General features: G+C 47.6%; 1 protein-coding gene across 1 annotated transcript in view; it reads right to left on the bottom strand.

The window, feature by feature from the left end:
* The window catches only part of SLC2A13 (solute carrier family 2 member 13), a 798,921-nt gene that overhangs the window by 586,765 nt on the left and 192,593 nt on the right, over positions 1-19,563 (bottom strand). Inside the window, 1 exon segment of the mRNA XM_029615108.1 lies at positions 10,508-10,716. Within this exon segment, the coding sequence (XP_029470968.1) occupies positions 10,508-10,716 (209 nt within the window).

Here is a 19,563-nt window from a genome sequence, read left to right as displayed (position 1 = left end):
TGCAGACAAAAACTTTACTGGAAACTGCCACAAGCCAGATGATGGAAAAGCATAAAACCTCAAATAAAATCAAGAAATATAAAACATAAATAATAGTAAAACCACACAAATGAAATAAATATTTCAAAATAACTGACAAATAGAACATCCAATAATTAAAGCCTTATATACAAATTTTCCAAGCATTAATAAAATATTTCATAAAGACAGACACATCAAATAACACAAATAATTAAAACTATTAAAGATTTTTAAAAATTCCCTGCTCTTTATACCTGGGCACTTTTGATTTCCAGTTGCCCTAAGATTGTCCTAGATTAGCGAGGAGGGGGAGCTGTTGCACACAAACTCATCCTCTTTCTTGCTTATTCACACCTAATCACACTTGTTTAATTACACACACACAAACCTCTCTCAATCACTCACTTTTTTCCCCTCTGGAGGCAAAAGTGTGAGCAGCAGCCTATTTCTGCAGCCCCTGGTTGGGACTTTTCCTTTCTTTGGCCCAGTGGCCCCCACTGTTCCAGCTTGTTACAGTTCCCAACACAGGGCCCATGGCTTCAGCTTACCTTTGCTCCCAACATTGCAGGGGCCCCCGTGGCTCCAGTGCTTTTGTTCCCTGTGTAGCATTGGCTCTGGAGCTCCAGTCTGCTTTTGCTCCCCGCAGCCATGTGGCCCCCACTGATCCAGCTCCTGATGGCGGCATATCCTCTTTCCCACTTGGGCGGGCCCATGTGACACCACTTCCTCTTCTGAGCTCAGAGAGGTGGGAAGGAGGAGATGCAATTGCTGCACTGCTCCCAGAACAGAGGTGCCCTTAGATGGTTGCACAGTACTTTTATCAACCCTATTGGGTAAGAATTACCAAGCATGTTTCCCATTTCTAAACATAAAATGGAAGAACTACTTCGTTATGCCTGATCTTTTCTTTATGCCGATCCTACACTAATTTTTTTTTTTTAATGTATTAGTTTAACTTGAAAATTAGTGCCATGCTATTTTTGCTTGGAAGAGGGGAAGGAAAGTTTCAGGGGGTTATGAATCTTCATGTATAACCAACATGCCAGTAACACACTTAACTTTGTGTAATTCTTTTTATACTGGTAAAGTTATATACATACATTAAGCTACATAAAAGCCCAATATTCAACATCATTCATGTGGGTAACATATTTGAAAATTGTGTTTTCTGTATGCCTACATGAATGTGTGAAACTCTGAAAATGTATCCCATACAGTTCATCCTTCTTCAGCAATAGGGATGTGCAGAGAGAAAATAATTATTTCAGGTCCTTAATAGATTTCGCAGGCACCTCTATTTGTTTCATTAGTTTCAACCCCCCCCCCCCCCCAAATATTATTCATTGATTCGTTTGTTTTTGCGTTATAGTGAAGTTAATGAAGGAAGGTCCCATTGATTTCACCTCAAAAGAAAAATGGGACAGGACCCAGGCCTAAGCCAGGATATGACATCGGGGCCCGGTCAATTCCCAGTTGCCAAGCACTGGGGTTAGGCTTGATGCCAGGGCCCAGACTGAGTCTGGTCTCGGTCACTGAGGCCTATGTCCAGCTTATACACTGGGGCCCAGCAGAAACTGGGTCCTGACAATGGGTCCTGGTCGCTGAGGCCCAGACCTAGGCCATAGGCCTAAGCCCTGGCCAATACCAAAGACTGGCTGAGGCCAGGGCCCAGTCAAGGAGGCCTAGGCGTAGGCATAGGCCTATACCCAAGGCTGTGTTCCAATTATTAAGGCCCAAGGCCTAGGACCAAATCCAATGGTTGGGGCCTACATGAGGCTAGGTCTCATTGCTGAGAGTACGGCCTAGGTCCTGGCCTGATGCTGCAGTCAGGACCTATCACTGGGATCTGAGCATAGGCCTTCCGTGGCATCTTAATCAGGCAACAAACAATTATATCTTCCAGCTGGAGGATGCGCCACAGCATTTCTGCATCGCCTTTTTCAAGATTGGACAGCGCCATTTTGATGTACAGCCATTGTTGGATCTAGGCATTGGGCCTAGGTCTGGGCCTCAGAAACCGGAACCCAGCCTCAGGCCAGGCCCTAATTTTGGGCACTGGAGACTAGGGACCGGCCTTGGGTTTTAGTTTATGCCTCAGCGACTGGGACCCGGACTCAGACCAAGCCCCAAAGTTAAGCCTCGATAATGGGACCTTGCCTCAACCAGACTCGGAGACTGGACCTGGACTTGGGTCAAGCCCCAGGACAGGACTAGGCTGAGGTCTAATCCCGCAGGAGCTCTATTTTTTTGACTCCTGCACAAATATGAAAATACCCATAAATTTTCAGATATTTTCATCTGAGGCAAATCTTCCATTTATACCATTTGTACAAATCAAAAATATCTCATTTGTTTCATTTTTGTCAATTGTTCAAAATGAATGAACATTCCTATGTAGCAATTTCTATTTATCAGAGAATGTAATCTAGAGCATTGTTTCTCAACCACCGGTCTGAGGCAGTATTTTATCAAATTCTGTGGAGTAATGGTGAGATTTCATACTCTTGAAAATGCAGCATAAAGATGGTTTATGGAGTGTGATACAGAGTGACCAACATAGAAATCCAGCAAATTATATATATATATAAGCAATAAATAGCATTATTTGCATGTGCAAATGGCTGGTATGTCAGGAATTTTCTAGCTTGAGAATAAGCAAAACCACTTTGGTATACAACACAGTAATGGTAACATTTTTCATGATTTCCCTAGAGGAAAACAGCACAGAAAACTAGTAAAAACTAGTGATGGAGCAGTCTCAGATGGAATCACATTAGAGGAAAACTGCTTTTTATTCATAGCTTATCTCTTTACTAAAAAGGGCCTGTCTGCCTTTTTTTTATAATGAATTAGTACTTTTAAAATGTTCTGGATTGATAACATTAGAAACTGAAGACCTCATTTATCCATATTGCAGGTACAGGATGGACTGTAGCAGTCCAAGCTTTCCCAGTTGTGTCTTAACCCTGTTCTAGATGGACCATCCATACAGCAAGAGTTTAATCCATTTGTAATGCTCATTCTCTGCTTGGCATCTTTGCTGTGATTGTCAGAAGGTGCTAATTAGTGGTAACTGTGATAGTTGAAGTAAGATGAACACCTATGCACTGGAAACTGAAAGGAGTTCATAAACATTTCACATAGGCCAAGGATGGCTTTTAGATAATGACTCGATACCTGAATCAGTTTTCAACTGGTGGTCCTAGAAGCAAGAGAACAAATAACTATTTGCCAATGCACTGAGAGGCTGATTTTCAAATGATTAACCTGGCTAAAATCAGGTTTTAGCTGGGTAAATTGCTATGTTTGAAAATCAGACCCCTCTGACTGACACCTATAGTTCGCACAGCCCCACATGCATTTTGCAACCCCTGCTTTGTGCACCACTGATCTAATTCTCTGACATCCTGAGAGGCATTTTAATACATATTATCAAACTCTAAATCTAGAGTGTCAAACTTGTGGCTCAGGAACTCTAGATGTGGTTCTTTCATGTGGTTTTTCACGGATTTCGCAAACACCGTAGCACAGTGACACTACTGACTACCCTCACAGACCATCTCCTGAAAGGCCTAGACAAGGGACATTCCTACATACTGGCCATGCTTGACATTTCCTCAGCCTTTGACACCGTTAGCCATAACCTGCTAATCAAACGGCTATCTGAAATAGGCATCTCTGGAATCCCATTGCTATGGTTTAAATCATTCCTAAGCAACAGGAATTATAAAGTCAAAATAGGCACCAACGAATCCAAGGCAGTTAACATAACTTGAGGTGTACCTCAAGGTTCCTCCCTCTCCTCTACCCTCTTCAACATTTACTTACTGCCCCTATGCCGCCTCCTTTCAGAGCTCTCTCTTCCATATTTCATATACACTGATGATGTGCAAATAATTATCCCCATCAAAGATTCTATACATAATGCCCTCGAGGCGTGGAATTCTGCCCTGTCGGCCATCAACAACCTCCTTACCAAGCTCCATCTTGCCCTCAACACGAACAAGACGGAACTTATGATCATTACCCCCCAACACAACTCTTATCACCACTCCCACCAACACTCGCCTGCCCACACTCAATTTCTCCCCTCACTTACGTAATCTAGGCGTCACCCTGGATACCCATCTCAACTTGAAAAAAATTCATCAATTCCACTTTAAAAGACTGTTATTTCAAGTTGAACACTCTAAAAAAGTTCAAACCCCTACTGCACACCAACGATTTCTGCTCTGTTCTTCAATCAATCATCCTTTCCAAAATTGATTACTCCAACAGCATCCTCCTGGGCCTCCCCAAAAACATTCTTGCCCCCTACAAATGCTCCAGAATGCTGCGGCACGCATCCTGACAGGTACACGGAAAAAAGAGCATATCACCCCCATCCTCAAACAACTGCACTGGCTCCCGATTTCCGCCAGAATTAAATACAAGACCCTCTCCCTCATTCACAAAGCGCTTCACAAACCCAATATGCTTTGGTTTAATGACTCACTCCTATTCCGCCCCAACAACAGACCCACTAGATTGCAATACTTAGCAACACTTCAAATTCAATCACCCAAACTCACCCACCTTATGACAACTAAAGAACGCTCCATATCTATAGCGGGACCCACCTTATGGAATACCATGCCACCTGATTTACGACAAGAAGCATGCCCCAAAAAGTTCAAACAAAGACTCAAAACATGGCTGTTCATACAAGCCTACAGAAACAACACGTAAACCTCCCGTCCCCGGGCACCTTCTTAAGTCGACTCTCCCTGCTATTGTTTAATTTCCGACCTTTGTGAGCTCCCTACGGGCTCGTGCGCAATTGTTTCTCCCTCTTATTATTAACTTTTGACTTATTTTCACGATTTTCTCTCTCACTCCTAACCCCCCCTCAACCTCCCTTAATTCACTTTCCTGTAAATATCTTGTAAATGCTCTCCTGTAAATATCCTGTAATCACCCCTCTGCCCCGTAAACAGTGATTCTCTTTAACTTCCCTCAGCCCCTTCTATCTATCATCACAATTCTCCTTAATTCCCTCCACCCCAGTTACAGGTCGATACTGTAACGTGCGGTTGAAGATTTCCCATCTATAACGTGCTGGGAGCGCACAATTCGGACTCGTAAGGCGATCCAGCGATACAGTCTCCAGTTTCACGCGTCCTTAGCGCTTCTTAAAACAGACGCATAACCCTTTCCGCACGCAGCATGTATATGATATGTAAATGAACGAATTAGCTGTATAATGAAGGAATTAGCTATTCCCCTCCGATACTGTAACGCGCGCCCCGACTATCGCTGCCATTTTGCCCCGCGTTTAACCTGCTAACTTACCGCCTACCCCTACCCCTGCATTAGAGGCAGGGGTAAGGGTAGGCGGCAAGCTTTCCCCCAGCCCCCTCTCACCTACCCTGGCCGCGTCCATGGATGCTGGCCTCCGGGGCAGCCCCAGTCCTCCCCTCTCCTCCCGAAGAAAAAAAAAAGCGAAAAAAAAAAGTTGCGAGAGAGAGAGAGAGGGGAGAGGACGGCAATCCTACGCTCGGCGACTTACTTTTGCAGCCCCCCTCCTCCGGACATCGTGGCTTCCCCCATGCCAGTTCCCCCTCCCCTCCTCCCGAAGCAGGGCGCGAAAAGCAGCCTTGCTCCGGGAGGAGGGAAGAAGGGACTGGCAGTGTAAAGCGGCGAAGCGACTTACTTTTTGCAGCCCCTTCCGGACATCGGACGACCTCTCCTGCCTCCAGCTGCTCGCGAAGATGGACGCCTGCACGGCCGCTGAAGACGTGACGTCACGATGTTTGGCGTCAGGCATGTGACGTCACGTCTTCAGCGGCCGTGCAGGCCTCCATCTTCGCGAGCAGCTGGAGGCAGGAGAGGTCGTCCGATGTCCGGAAGGTGCTGCAAAAAGTAAGTCGCTTCGCCGCTTTACACTGCCAGTCCCTTCTTCCCTCCTCCCGGAGCAAGGCTGCTTTTCGCGCCCTGCTTCGGGAGGAGGGAAGAAGGGACTGGCAGTGTAAAGCGACTCACCTTTTGCAGCACCTTCCAGACATCGGACGACCTCTCCTGCTGCTCGCGAAGATGGACTCCTGCATGGCCGCTGAAGATGTGACGTTACATGCCGTGACGCCAAACGTCGTGACGTCACGTCTTCAGCGGCCATGCAGGCGTCCATCTTCGCGAGCAGCTGGAGGCAGGAGGTCGTCCGATGTCCGGAGGGGGCTGCAAAAGTAAGTCGCTTCGCGCTTTTCGTGCTCTGCTTCGGGAGGAGGGGAAGGGGAACTGGCACGGGGGAAGCCACGATGTCCGGAGGGGGGCTGCAAAAGTAAGTCGCCGAGCGTAGGATTGCCGTCCTCTCCCCCCTCTCTCTCGCATCTTTTTTTTTCACTTTTTTTTTGCTTCGTGAGGAGGGGAGAAGGGACGGCAATCCCGACTTCCTGGTATCTGTCATTTCAAATGACATTTGAAATGACAGATACCAGCGTGGCCGTGAAGCGTTAGGCCCGAGCACCCAGGTTACTGTATAGGCGCTCTATACAGTAAAATGGGTTGCGCGGGCCTAACGCTTCCCTAACACTTCACAGACGCGGCATGCATTTGCATGCAATTAGAAGAGAGTATCGAGCGGTAGATGAAGAGAACTGTGCGTGCGGGGAACGAGGGTGCGCCAGGCACTGCCGCACTCTTTTTACCGCGGCCTTAGAGTATCGACCTGACTATTAGTAATTTGTAACTCCTTTATGCAACAATAATGTTCTTTGTCCTTATGCAACTTTTAATGATCCCTGTATTTGCTATGTTTTCCCTTAGCCCATATTAACTATTCTTGTTTTAATTGTTTAATACTGTTTTTAAAACCATTCTTTGTAAAGCTATGTTAGCTGCATTACCAGTTCTGTGGAAACCGATGTGATGTTCCGAACGAATGTCAGTATATAAAAAATGTTAAATAAATAAAATAAAATAAATAAAATGCAGCTCTTCCCCTCCTGTCCCCATGACACCTGGACAGCACTGCAGAAGACAGGAGGGGAGGGGAGGCAGCAAGGAAAACAGCAATAGTAGAACAGAGAAAGGCCTGTTAACTCCCTGTTCCAACCTCCATCCTGTCCACACTCCACTCTACCTCCTGCTTGGAGCTAGAGCAGCTGAATGCTTGGAAGCGGTAAGGCGAGGTGAATATCATCTCCTCTCCAACTCCCTGAAGTCGGCAATGGCAACTGGGATGTCTGGCACCTTATTCCTCCCCAAGATCTATGCTGTCATTTGTTCTGCAGCAGATGCGAGGGAACCAGCACTAGGGTGGGGGAATACAGGCAGTGGAAGAGGGCTGGCATAGAGGGTTGCATGAGAGCCAAGAAAGAGTGGGGATTATGTGTGAAATAATGTGGGTGGAGTGGAGGGGCAGAAGAAAGGTACAAGAAAGGCAGAGGCGGTGAAGAGAGGTAAGAGAGTGAGATGTAGGGTGGGGCAGAGGTGGTGATGACAGTGTGTATGAATGAAAATCAGAGGAGGTGAAGTGTGTGTGTCTGCGTGTGCGGGAAGGATCAGGGACAGAGTACCAAAGATGGTATAGGGGGTGCAGGGAAGAGAAGTGAATGGGAGTCAAAGATATGATGGAGGTAAAGGAGTGAGAGAGCCAGAAATTGTGATTGGAAGGGGGGAAGGCTTTGAGAGAGATGTGATTGGGGGGGAGTGTGGCAATGTGAGAACCAGAAGGTGTATTAGAGAAAGTACTGGAGAAGAGGAAAAGAGAAAGGTATTGGGGTCAGGGAGAGGAGAGGCTAGAGGTATTGATGCTGGACAGAGGATAGGGGAGGAGAATGTGTAACAGAGAGAGAGGGAGCGTGACTTGTGGGGGTGGTAGAAGATTGAGAGAACAGTGGGAAAGTTGAAAAGGATGGAGATAGAGAGGAAGGATTGAGAAACACTGGTTGAGACAGGCTGAGGAAAGTGAGAAAGACTAGTGGTGACTGGGTGGGGGCAAGGTGGAAGACAGACTGGTGGGCATAGAAAGACTCATGTGAGAATTGAGAGAGACAGGTGGAAACAAGCTTAGGAGAATAAGAGAGATTGCTGGGAGGATGGAGAGGCTAAGTGGGAACAAGAAAGGGGGACAAAGAGTAGGAGGGTACAGGATGGGAAGATTGAGAGAGACCGCTCATAAGACTGAGAGAGACTGGTGGGGATAGAGTCGGCGTAATGACTGAGATACTGATGGAGATGAGGGGTAAGAGGATCCTAGCTGGGACAATCTTACCACCACCTCTGCTCCTCAAGCAGTCTTTCTTTTCCCCCACCCGCTCCCGGCTCTTCAAAATACGAATCTCTTTGGTATTGTGCATCTCTAATTTCTTGGTTCTCGGTGCATATAAGGTTGGCCGCCCCTGCTCAAAATGCAGACACACAAGAAATATTATTTCTTGATTTAATATTCAGCTTTAATTACACTGTTTGCACATCCTGTTGTTGTGGCACTAAAGTTCCTTAGGAAGTTTACAGCAGAATTCTGCTTTATTTTGGACTTTCAGAAGTACACAGTATATATTTCCTTTAGACAGGAGGAAGTTCAGTTCTGCTTGTACCTACAATTTATAGACACTGGAAAGTTGGTAAAATGATACAACAGGAGGAGCAGTAATTATTTTTCTTAACCTTGTTAAGGAGTCAAAAGATATTTGAGCAGCTCCTCCAAAACCACTTTTATAAAATACTGCCAGCTGTTAAAACATATAAAGATCAATGAGATTTTTCTTTTCAGTTCTGATTTTGTTCTACAACCAAGCAGGAAGTGGTGGGATGGTGGTGGGAGTTAGGTGAAATGTATTGCTTCTTAACTTTATAATCAAATATTAACACCTTGGTCTTGTTCCTAAGTCTTCTCTTTTTTGTTTTCCATATTGTATTTCTCAGGTGTTTACATTTTGGGAGAAACAAAAAAAGGTGTGTCATTTTATGAACATTATTTTAAATGATAAAAACAGACTGAATATAGCAAAAGTAACTCATGAATTATAATACACAAGGCTTTTAAAGTTTCCAGATTGCTTGGCTGAGACTCTAAAAAAAAAAAAAAAACTTTGCAGAGAAAAGATCTCAAAGTAAAACCCTGGTATTTTGTTCCCCGGAACTGGATTAAAGGCATAAAACAGTTCTGATTAAAAATAATAACAACAACAACAACTTAAGTCAAAGGATGGACGGCAGCACCAGTACCTAAATTACTTAATAAAATTTCCCGGGGTATAAAAACTAAGCAGCAGTATTAATTTTACAAAACTACTAAACCGAGCACTAGCCTTTAAAGAAATGTAGAAAGAAAAATATGAGCGAGAGGAAAGACTTGTTTGGGGAGATTCTTTTGGTTTGCTTTAATCAGCGCATCACAGGGACATTTTGAAATCCCCAGCGAGGGAGTGAAGCAGTAAAGGTGAGTAAAACAGGGAATCAGGATCAGCAGCTCAGCAAGCACAGCAGCTCCTTGCCTCCAACTGCAGAGTTCACTTACTTGGAGCCAGAGATTTATACAAATCTATATCCTGTGAATCCGGTTTGGAAGGGTGCCCAGATTGGGTTCCACTTTCCTGGGTCATGAGACCGCCTTCCTTTACCTTTACACTGTTTGGGCTAGATTTTAAAAGCCCTGTGCGCGTAAATCCTACCAGATTTACATGCGCAGGGCACTCATGCACGGCATGCCTATTTTGCATAGGCCGCCGGCGCGCGCAAAGCCCCGGGACGTGCGTAAGTCCCAGGGCTTCGTAAAAGGGGCAGGAGGGGGCGTGTCCGCGGGTCAATGGGCGGTCCGGGGTGGGTCTGGGGGCGTGACGACAGTTCGGGGGTGGACCGGGAGGGCGGTCCTGAGTCCCCTGGCACTGCGGCCTGTGCCAGGGGATGCCGGGGGGGGGGGATTTAGGTAGGGCTGGGGGGTGGGGTAGATAGGGGAAGGAAGGGGAAGGTGGGGGGACGCGGAAGGAAAGTTCCCTCCGAGGCTGCTTCGATTTTGGAGTGGCCTTGGAGGGAACGGAGGCAGGCTGCGCAGCTCGGCGTGCGCAGGCTGCCGATTTTGCGCAGCCTTGCTACGCGTGTATCTTATAAAATCCGGCGAACAAAATTACGCCCGTGCGTACTTATTTAAGATCTACCTCTTTGTGTGCAAAGTACTTTGTGCAAAACGAGCTTCAGAAAGGTTTTATGCAAATGCTGCTGTTATTGCAAATAAGGTTGTATTAGCACAGCTATGTTACAAGATCCAAAAAAAGGGTGAATTGCTATCTAGGTGGGGTTTGCCGTACTTTATGCCACATGCAGAGACGCATTCCATTCTGGAAACAGAATCCATCAAATTCTCACTATGGTCGCTGTTAATGCAATATGATAAGCAATGTTTACAAGTGTATTAATAAAAAGAGGCTAAATTTGGTGATTCATGATTTTTTTTTTTGGTTCCAAGCAATATTGCTCTTTCAACAAATGGTACATCAGACGAGCTTACCTACTCCAATTTCTTTCTCCTCTTCTTCAATGCTGTTTTTAATACTGTCATACTCTTCGTCGATGATTTGGTTACCCCGAATCTGAGAGAGGACTCTCCTTGCTTTCTGAGTCTGGCCTTTCTGAATAAGCCAACGGGGACTTTCTGGCAGAAACAGGAAACCAAAGAACTGGACAACAGCTGGAATTGCTGAAAGGCCCAACATGTACCTACAAACAATTGAAACACATTTCAGACTCAAGAGCAAGGGACGTGCAAACAGCACCATGCCAATGTTATCCTACCACTAAACTTTTATCAGCACAATGGCATACCCTAGTTAGCATCCTGAGATAAGGCCACATATAGGGGTAGATTTTAAAAGGAGCGCGTGCGGCATACATGTGCGCGCGCTACCCGGTGTGCACACATGTACACCTGATTTTATAACTTGCATGCGCAAGTTATAAAATCAGGGGTCGGCACCCGCAAGGGGGGTGCACAATTGTGCACCTTGCGCATGACGAGCCGCACTGCCTTCTCCCGTTCCCTTCCCCCCAGCCTGACCTTCCCACCCCTTCCCCTAATGTTTCCCCCCCAGCCCTATTCTAACCCCCCCAAATTATCTTACCTTTTGCGCCTGCCTCTGGGCAGGCACAAGTTGCACGTGCCAGCAGCCTGCCGGCATGCGATCCTTCAACACAGCAGCAATGGCCGCTGTGTTGGAGGCCTCTGACCCCACCACGCCCCCACCCCACCCCGGACCACCCCTTTAGTAAAGCCCCGGGACTTACACGTGTCCCGGGGCTTTATCTGCGTCGCCGGGCCTTTTTAAAATAGGCCCGGCACGCATAGGGCTTTTAAAATCCGGCCCAGTATGACTAGTTCCCAGAATGCCCAAAGGCAGACATGCATACCCTAGAAGAGAGAAAGTACAGAAGGAATATAATAGAGGCAATGAATGGTACAAATAATATACAACAGACAAGCTTTTTTTTTTTTTTTAGTCGTATGAAAATTCCAGAAGGGGGGGGTCACAATATGAGACTGAAGGAGGTAGTCTCAGGAGTAGTATAAATAAAAATTAGATCCGAGGGTTTCAGTAGCCAGAAATATATGTTAATAAACAAAATTGCAAGTCACCTTCTGAGTAAAGTGCCTTAACAGTGAGTACAAATGTAAACTGGAAAACGCAGCTTTTCTGGCCTCATCCCACAGTCGCAGAAAGAGAGAATAAAAGACGGCTGAGACAAACTGCAAGACCCATCTGCTGTGACCATGTCCCCTTCCAATGTGGTCTCCAGCACTGCCTTTGCTCTACAGATATCAGAGGAAGCCCTGTGGCTTATGTCCCTGCTTGCTTGGATTCTAATCCTGTTTGTGTGCATCCATTGCCTTCACTGGGAAGATGTTCCATATATCTGCTACCCTTTCTGTGAATAAATATTTGCTTATAAACTAATAAAATTGCCATCCAACCCCAGCCCATCCATAAAAAAGTGATTAAAGAGTACCAATATGCATTCAGCAAATAAAAAAACAGAACACAGTTACATTTGATGAAGCATACAAGTGAAACTCCCCAGTGCTGTACAATGAAGCAATGTTCTTGTGGCAGGTACCTCTTATTTTTATAGGAGAGTTAACTCTTGCAAGTTTGGACTGACAACAACTTGTACAACACGGGTGTCTCCTGTAAGATTATCTCAATTTCTAAATGTTTTATACTGATGGGTCTGAAAGCCAATAAAGTATAATGCCATTAAGAATTTGCTCCATTATGATGGTTCAGCTTTAAACCCTTAACAACCTACATAGTAGATACTGTTTGGAAAAGAAAAAGCCTCGATACTATTTTACAACCTAAAACCAAAAAGGTTTTGAAATTGACCAAAAGTCAATTACTAATATGGAACCTTAGAGTAATTTTATAACTCTCTGCAAAGCAGTAAAGTTGTCTTTACTGTACACCCAGATTTCACAGAGGATTTTCAAAGCAAAAATATGCGCAGAAGTTCACTTTGAAAATTCACCAGTTAAGTGGCCAGGCACACGCAGAGATTTGCTTGTACAATGTTATACCACCTCTTCAGAGGTAATGCATACAGGTACACATACATACAGGGGCAAATTTTATAAAACTACGCGTGCGCGTACTTTTGTTCGTGCACCAGGCGCAAACAAAAGTACACCGGATTTCAATAGATACACGTGTATCTGTTAAAATCCGGGGTCGGCACGCACAAGGCTGCCCAAAATCGGCAGCCTGCGCAATCCGAGCCGCGAAGCCTGCCTCCGTTCCCTCCGAGGCCGCTCAGAGATCGGAGCGGCCTCGGAGGGAAAACACATGTTGCTTACCTGATGTAACAGGTGTTCTCACAGGACAGCAGGATGTTAGTCCTCACAAATGGGTGACATCGAGGATGGAGCCCAACCACGGAAAACTTCTGTCAAAGTTTCAGGAACTTTGACTGGCCCCTACTGGGCATGCCCAGCACGGCACTAACCCTGCAGCCAGCAGGGGTCTCCCTTCAGTCTTGTTTTCAAAGCTACAGGCAGTGCCGAAAAATAAAATAAACGAACCCAACACCGTGGGGTGGCGGGCGGGTTTCGTGAGGACTAACATCCTGCTGTCCTGTGAGAACACCTGTTACATCAGGTAAGCAACATTTGCTTTCTCACAGGACAAGCAGGATGGTTGTCCTCACAAATGGGTGAGTACCGAGCTGAGGATGTCCTGACTTGCACCAAATGTACCCAACGGCGTGCAACAGGCACAACAACTGGGGTGGAATTTGGTAAAGGGCATCCGCACCCTACCGGGAGGTGGAAGGGTGTTGGTACATCAAGTTGGAAAAAGGTTACGCAAGACAGATTGGCCGAAGATGGAATCTTGTCTTCCAGCTTTATCCAAACAATAATGGGCTGCAAAGGTATGGAGGGAACTCCAGGTTGCAACTTTGCAGATGTCAGGAAGCGGCACCGATCGAAGGTGTGCTACTGAAGTCACCATGGCCCTCACAGAGTGTGCTTTGACACAGTCTTGGAAAGGAATGCCAGCTTGCTGATAGCAAAAAGAAATGCAGTCCGCCAACCAGGAGGAGAGAGCCTGCTTATCCACAGGTTGTCCTAACTTGTTAGGATGGAAAGAGATGAATAATTGGGTGCTCTTTCTGTGAGAAACTGTACGGTCTAGATAAAAAGCTAGAGCTCGTTTACAGTCTAGGGTATGCAGAGTCTGTTCCCCGGAGTTGGAGTGGGGCCTGGGAAAGAAGATAGGTAGTATGATGGATTGATTAATGTGAAACTCCGAAACTACCTCAGGTAAAAATTTAGGGTGAGTGCGGAGTACCGCCCGGTCCTGCAGGAGTTTAGTGTAAGGCGGATAGGTAACTAGGGCCTGTAATTCACTAACCCTGCGAGCTGAAGTGATAGCCAAAAGGAATAACACTTTCCATGTGAGATATTTTAGGTCACAGGAGTGCAGAGGTTCGAAAGGTGGTTTCATAAGGCGACCAAGAACCAGATTAAGGTCCCAAGATGGGGCCAGAGGATGTAAAGGTGGCTTCAAATGGAGCAAGCCTTTAAGAAAGCGTGTTACTAGGGGTTGTACTGAGATAGGGACACCCCCGACACCTTTATGGAAGGCGGCTACCGCACTGACATGCATTCTAATGGAAGAGGTCTTTAGACCTGATTCTGATAGATGCCATAAATAGTCCAAGAATTTAGAGATTGGACAGGAAAGGGGATCAAGGGACTGAGAAGTGCACCAAGATGTGTACCTTTTCCATTTATATGAGTAAGACTTTCTTGTGGAAGGCTTTCGTGAAGCTATCAGGACACGAGAAACTGAATCTGAAAGGTTGAATGGCTGAAGGACTAACCTTTCAACATCCATGCCGTCAGGGACAAGGCTTGGAGGTTGGGATGGAGGAGGCATCCGTCGTTTTGAGTGAGCAGATGCGGGTCCTGTCCCAGAGGAATGTGGCTGCGGATGGAGAGATCCTGGAGAATTGGAAACCACACTTGGCGTGGCCAGTGTGGTGCTATCAGGATCATAGTTCCCCTGTCCTGACGCAGCTTCACGAGAGTCTTCGACAGAAGAGGAAGTGGAGGGAATGCATAAAGCAGACCGGTTGTCCACTTGAGGGAGAATGTATCCCTCGGCCGAGAGTGCTGGCTCCGAATGAGAGAGCAGTAATTGTCCACTTTGTGGTTCTGAGGGGACGCAAAGAGGTCTATGTGGGGATGACCCCATTTGTGAAACAGAGAGGTCGCTACCGAGGGGTCGAGTGACCACTCGTGTGGTTGGAAGACACGGCTTAGCTGGTCTGCCAATACATTGTCTACTCCCGGCAGGTAGGTGGCCCTGAGGTACATGTAGTGGGAGAGGGCTTCCGCCCAAATCTGCGCAGCTTCCTGACACAGAAGGAAGGAGCCTGTGCCTCCCTGCTTGTTTATGTACCACATGGCCACCTGGTTGTCTGTTTGAATTAAGATTGCGTGGTTTGATAGGCAATCTTGAAAGGTCCTGAGAGCATAGCGGATTGGTCGCAGCTCCAGGAAATTTATCTGGTGTTTGGCTTTCTCTAGTGACCAATATCCTTGAGTTTGTAGATTGTGTAAATGGACTCCCCACCCAATGTTGGAAGCGTCGGTGGTGAAGATTACCTGGGGATCTCGTGGAAGAAAAGACAATCCCTGTAGGAGGTTGAATTGATTTGTCCACCAGGCAAGAGACAGACGGAGTGAGTCGGTGATTGCAACAATGGAGAACAGAGGCTGAAGAGCTTGAGTCCATTGTAGTCTTAGAGTCCATTGTGTGACTCTTATGGCCAGACGGGCCATGGGAGTTACTTGAACTGAGGAGGCCATGTGTCCAAGAAGAATGAGGAGTTGGCGAGCTGTGGCTGTTTGTTGAGACTGCAGCTGGCGAGCTAGGGACACCAGGGTTTTGGCCCGTTGATGAGGGAGGAAGGCTTTTCTTTGTAAGGTGTCCAAGTCTGCCCCAATGAAGGATAAGGTCTGAGATGGGACTAAGTAGGATTTCTCGTAATTGACAAGAAACCCTAGAGAAAGCAAGGTTTGAATTGTTAGGGTCAGGGAGGACCGAGCCATTTGCTGGGTTGGGGCCCTGATTAACCAATCGTCCAGGTAGGGGTAGACGTGGACACCTTCCTTCCTGAGGAACGCTGCCACCACCACAAGGCATTTGGTAAAGACTCGTGGTGCGGATGCCAGGCCGAAAGGTAGTACTCGGTATTGGTAGTGGTTTCAGCCTACTAGGAAACGCAGGTATTTGCGATGAGATTGTGTGATCGCAATGTGGGTATATGCGTCTTTCAGGTCTAGAGAGCATAGCCAATCCCCTCTTTGCAGCAGAGGGAGCAGCAAGCCCAGGGTTACCATCTTGAATTTCTCCTTGTAAAGGTATTTGTTGAGAGCCCGTAGGTCTAGGATTGGGCGAAGTCCCCCTGACTTTTTTGGGATCAGGAAGTACCTGGAGTAGAACCCTAGTCCTTGTTGTAAGGGAGGAACGGGTTCTATAGCGTTTGATTGTAGGAGAAGAGAAACTTCCTGCTCTAAAAGAGCAGAGTGATCGGTAAGTCTCCACGCCTGTAGGGGTGGGGAGTCGGATGGTAGGGTTAGGAAGTTGAAGTGGTAACCCTGTGCAATGATTGCTATCACCCATTGATCTGTGGTGATTTGATGCCACCTTTCTTGAAAGTGGCACAGCCTTCCCCCTACTGGTATAGCTGGAAGAGGGGTTTGGCAACTGCTCTCTAAGTGGAAGTCAAAAACCCGCCGCAGGACCAGGTGGTGGAACTGCTGCAGGCTTTTGTTTACGAGTCTGGCGAGGCTGAGTCTTATGGTAAGACCGTGCAGGCCTAGGCTTGGTTGATGGGGGATAATACTTTCGTGGCCGAAAGAAAGACTTCTTGGAGTCCTTCCTAAACGGCTGTTTAGAAGGCAAGTCAGGAGGAATGGATGAGAGCTGTTTAAGTGTCTCATGATGATCCTTTAATTCAGCAACAATTTGCTGAATTTGCTCACCAAACAAATTATCCCCTAGGCAGGGTAAATCGGAGAGCCTGTCCTGAACTTCTGGACGAAGGTCAGATGATTTAAGCCAAGCCCAACGTCTGGCAGAGATGGCCGTGGCAGAAATTCTAGTGGAAGCATCAAAGATGTCATAAGCTGTTCTTACTTCATGCTTCCCAGCTTCAAATCCTTTATTTAGTAGGGATTGGAGTTGTGGCTGGAATTGTTCAGGCAAGGCATCTGAGTATTCCTGCATCTGTTTCAGGATGACCCTATTATATTGAGTCATATAGAGCTGATAAGAAGCTATTCTGGAAATCAGCATAGCTCCTTGATATACCTTCCTACCTATACTATCTAGGAATTTGTTTTCCTTAGGAGGAGGTATGGAAGAGTGTGGCTTTAGTCGTTTAGCTTTCTTTTGAGCTGATTCTACGACTACAGAATGATGGTCTAATTGAGGTTTTTGAAAACCAGGTGCTGATTGTACAAGATATGTAGAGTCAGCTTTTTTGTTGACCGGGGAAACAGACCCAGAAGATTCCCAATTCTTTTTAAGAAGGTCTAGAAAAACCTGATGAATGGGAATAGAAGTGATGACTTTAGGGGCATCCAGGAATTGGAGCAATTCCATCATCTGGTGCCTGTCATCTTGTTCAGATTGAAGTTGGAAGGGGACCAACTCTGACATTTCCTTCACAAAATTTATGAAAGAGAGGTCCTCAGGGGGAGAACGCTTTTTGCTCTCCGCAGGAGAGGGTGGTGAAGGTAAATCATCGGTGTCAGTAGAGGTATCATCACCCCAAGTGTCATACGGATCTGGATGATGACCTGCAGGACCTCGAGGGGGCTGAATACCTGAAGGCCCCGGTTGAGGCTCCGAAAAAACGGGTGGAATCACCGGGGGCATCGAGAAAATCCTCGATGGAATCGGTGCCGATATCGGTGCCGGTGTGGGCATCGAGGGAACCGGTGTCGGTCTTGATGGAATCGGTGTCGGCATCGGAAACTTCAGTGGAGCAGAGGTGCGTATCGCCCCCGAAGAAGAAATCGGTGGCGAGGGATGACCTGGCATCGATGGAACAATTCCTGAAGGGGGAATTCGATACGGTGTTTCTCCACCTGATGAGAAACCTGTCGGCGACAGCGGTCTTGCCGGTGTCAGCGGCACAGGTATCGCCGGTGGAAGGGCTGTCATGAGCGCTTCCATCCGGTTTAGCAGCGGTGCCAGAGCAGCTGCAATCGGCTCGGTGACCGGTTCCACTCTCGGTGCTGGTGTCGGTGCCGGAGGAGTCTGGAACCGTAGCATCGCCTTGTCGATGGCCTAGTTCTGCCCGGAGACCAGGGGTAACGAGACCCGGCTCGACGGGAGAGGGAGGCTGAGGCTGAGCCGGAGGGACCACCGTCACCGGTGGAGTCGCGGCTCCCAAATCCCGAGGTGGTGAGGGTTGCCTCGGTGTCTGCGAAACAGGAGTGGACGGTGCCACTTCTGATCGAGACTTTTTAGGCGGAGGCTCAGTCGGTACGGAGGTTGATTCCTCGACAGGCCGAGACTTATGACGTCGATGGCGATGTTTCTCTTTCCGATCCCCTCGATCATCAGGGGAAGGAACAGGAGTCGGTGGCCGTGAAGTCATCGATGGCGGACGGTCACCGAAGGGCTGTCGATGATGATGAGACCTCGACGGTGCCGGTTCCGATGACGTCGATGCAATCGATGGCGTTGGGGTACGAGCTTGAAAGAGAAGCCCCATCTTCTCCATTCTGGCTTTGCGACCTTTTGGTGTCATTAAGGCACATTTGGTGCAAGTCAGAACATCATGCTCACTCCCTAAACAGAGAACACAGACTCTATGAGGGTCTGTGATTGACATAGTTCGGGTACAGTCCAAACACCGACGAAACCCCGACGCCATGGCGCTAGGCCAAAAATTTAGCCGCGGGACTGTCGACTGCCAACGGGCCTCAAGGGCCAAACTCGACGGTAGTCGACCAGACGACGGCAAAAAACTTACCGAAGTTCCGCGTACCGAAAAATTTATCGAGGGAGACCCCTGAGGGGCAAATCTTTCTTCAAAATAAAGAATTCTAATTCCTGTCAGGAACGTGGTTAAGAGCTCTTCTACCGCGTGGCTACTGCTGCGCGGAAAAAAGAAGACTGAAGGGAGACCCCTGCTGGCTGCAGGGTTAGTGCCGTGCTGGGCATGCCCAGTAGGGGCCAGTCAAAAGTTCCTGAAACTTTGACAGAAGTTTTCCGTGGTTGGGCTCCATCCTCGATGTCACCCATTTGTGAGGACAACCATCCTGCTTGTCCTGTGAGAACTTTCCTTCCACCCCCCCCACCCCCCCGCACCTTCCCCTCCCTTCCCCTACCCAACTCACCCCCCCTACCTTTGTTGCACAAGTTACGCCTGCCCAAGGCAGGCGTAACTTGCGCGCGCTGGGCCGGCCACCGGCGCGCCATGGTCCGGTCCAGGGGCTGGTCCGGAGGCCGCGGCCACGCCCCCGGAATGCCCCCGATGAGACGCCGGCCATGACACACCCCTGACACGCCCCCCCAGGAAAGCCCCGGGACTTGCGCGCAGGGGGGGTTTGGGGTAGATTTTCGGGGGTTATGCGTGTAACCCTTTGAAAATCTACCCCACAGTTTTTTTCAAAACAAATCGTATGCCTGTAAGTGCCGACTCTGTCCCACTGGTTTGCCCCTGCTCTGTTCACGGAAAAGTGCATGCAAAACAATGTTAACCCACTAACAAAGCCCTAGCCAAATCTGCAACATCCATTTTTATGCACGTAAATGGCACTGAAATTTACCCCCATAATTCTAGAAAATGTAAATCTTAGTATACACATTGGGCCAGATTTTAAAAGCCCTGCACGCGTAAATCCAGCTGGATTTACGCACGCAGGGGGGTTACGCGCGCCGAGCCTATTTTGCATAGGCCTGGCAATGCGCACAAGCCCCAGGACACGCGTATGTCCAGGGGCTTGAAAAAAGGGGCGGGGCAGTCTGGGGTGGGGCAGGGGCGTGG

The sequence above is a fragment of the Rhinatrema bivittatum genome, chromosome 9 (assembly GCF_901001135.1).
Source record: "Rhinatrema bivittatum chromosome 9, aRhiBiv1.1, whole genome shotgun sequence".
NCBI lineage: Eukaryota > Metazoa > Chordata > Amphibia > Gymnophiona > Rhinatrematidae > Rhinatrema > Rhinatrema bivittatum.
The sequence above is the reverse complement of the archived record's forward strand: the minus strand, read 5'-3'. Positions and strand labels throughout refer to the sequence as shown.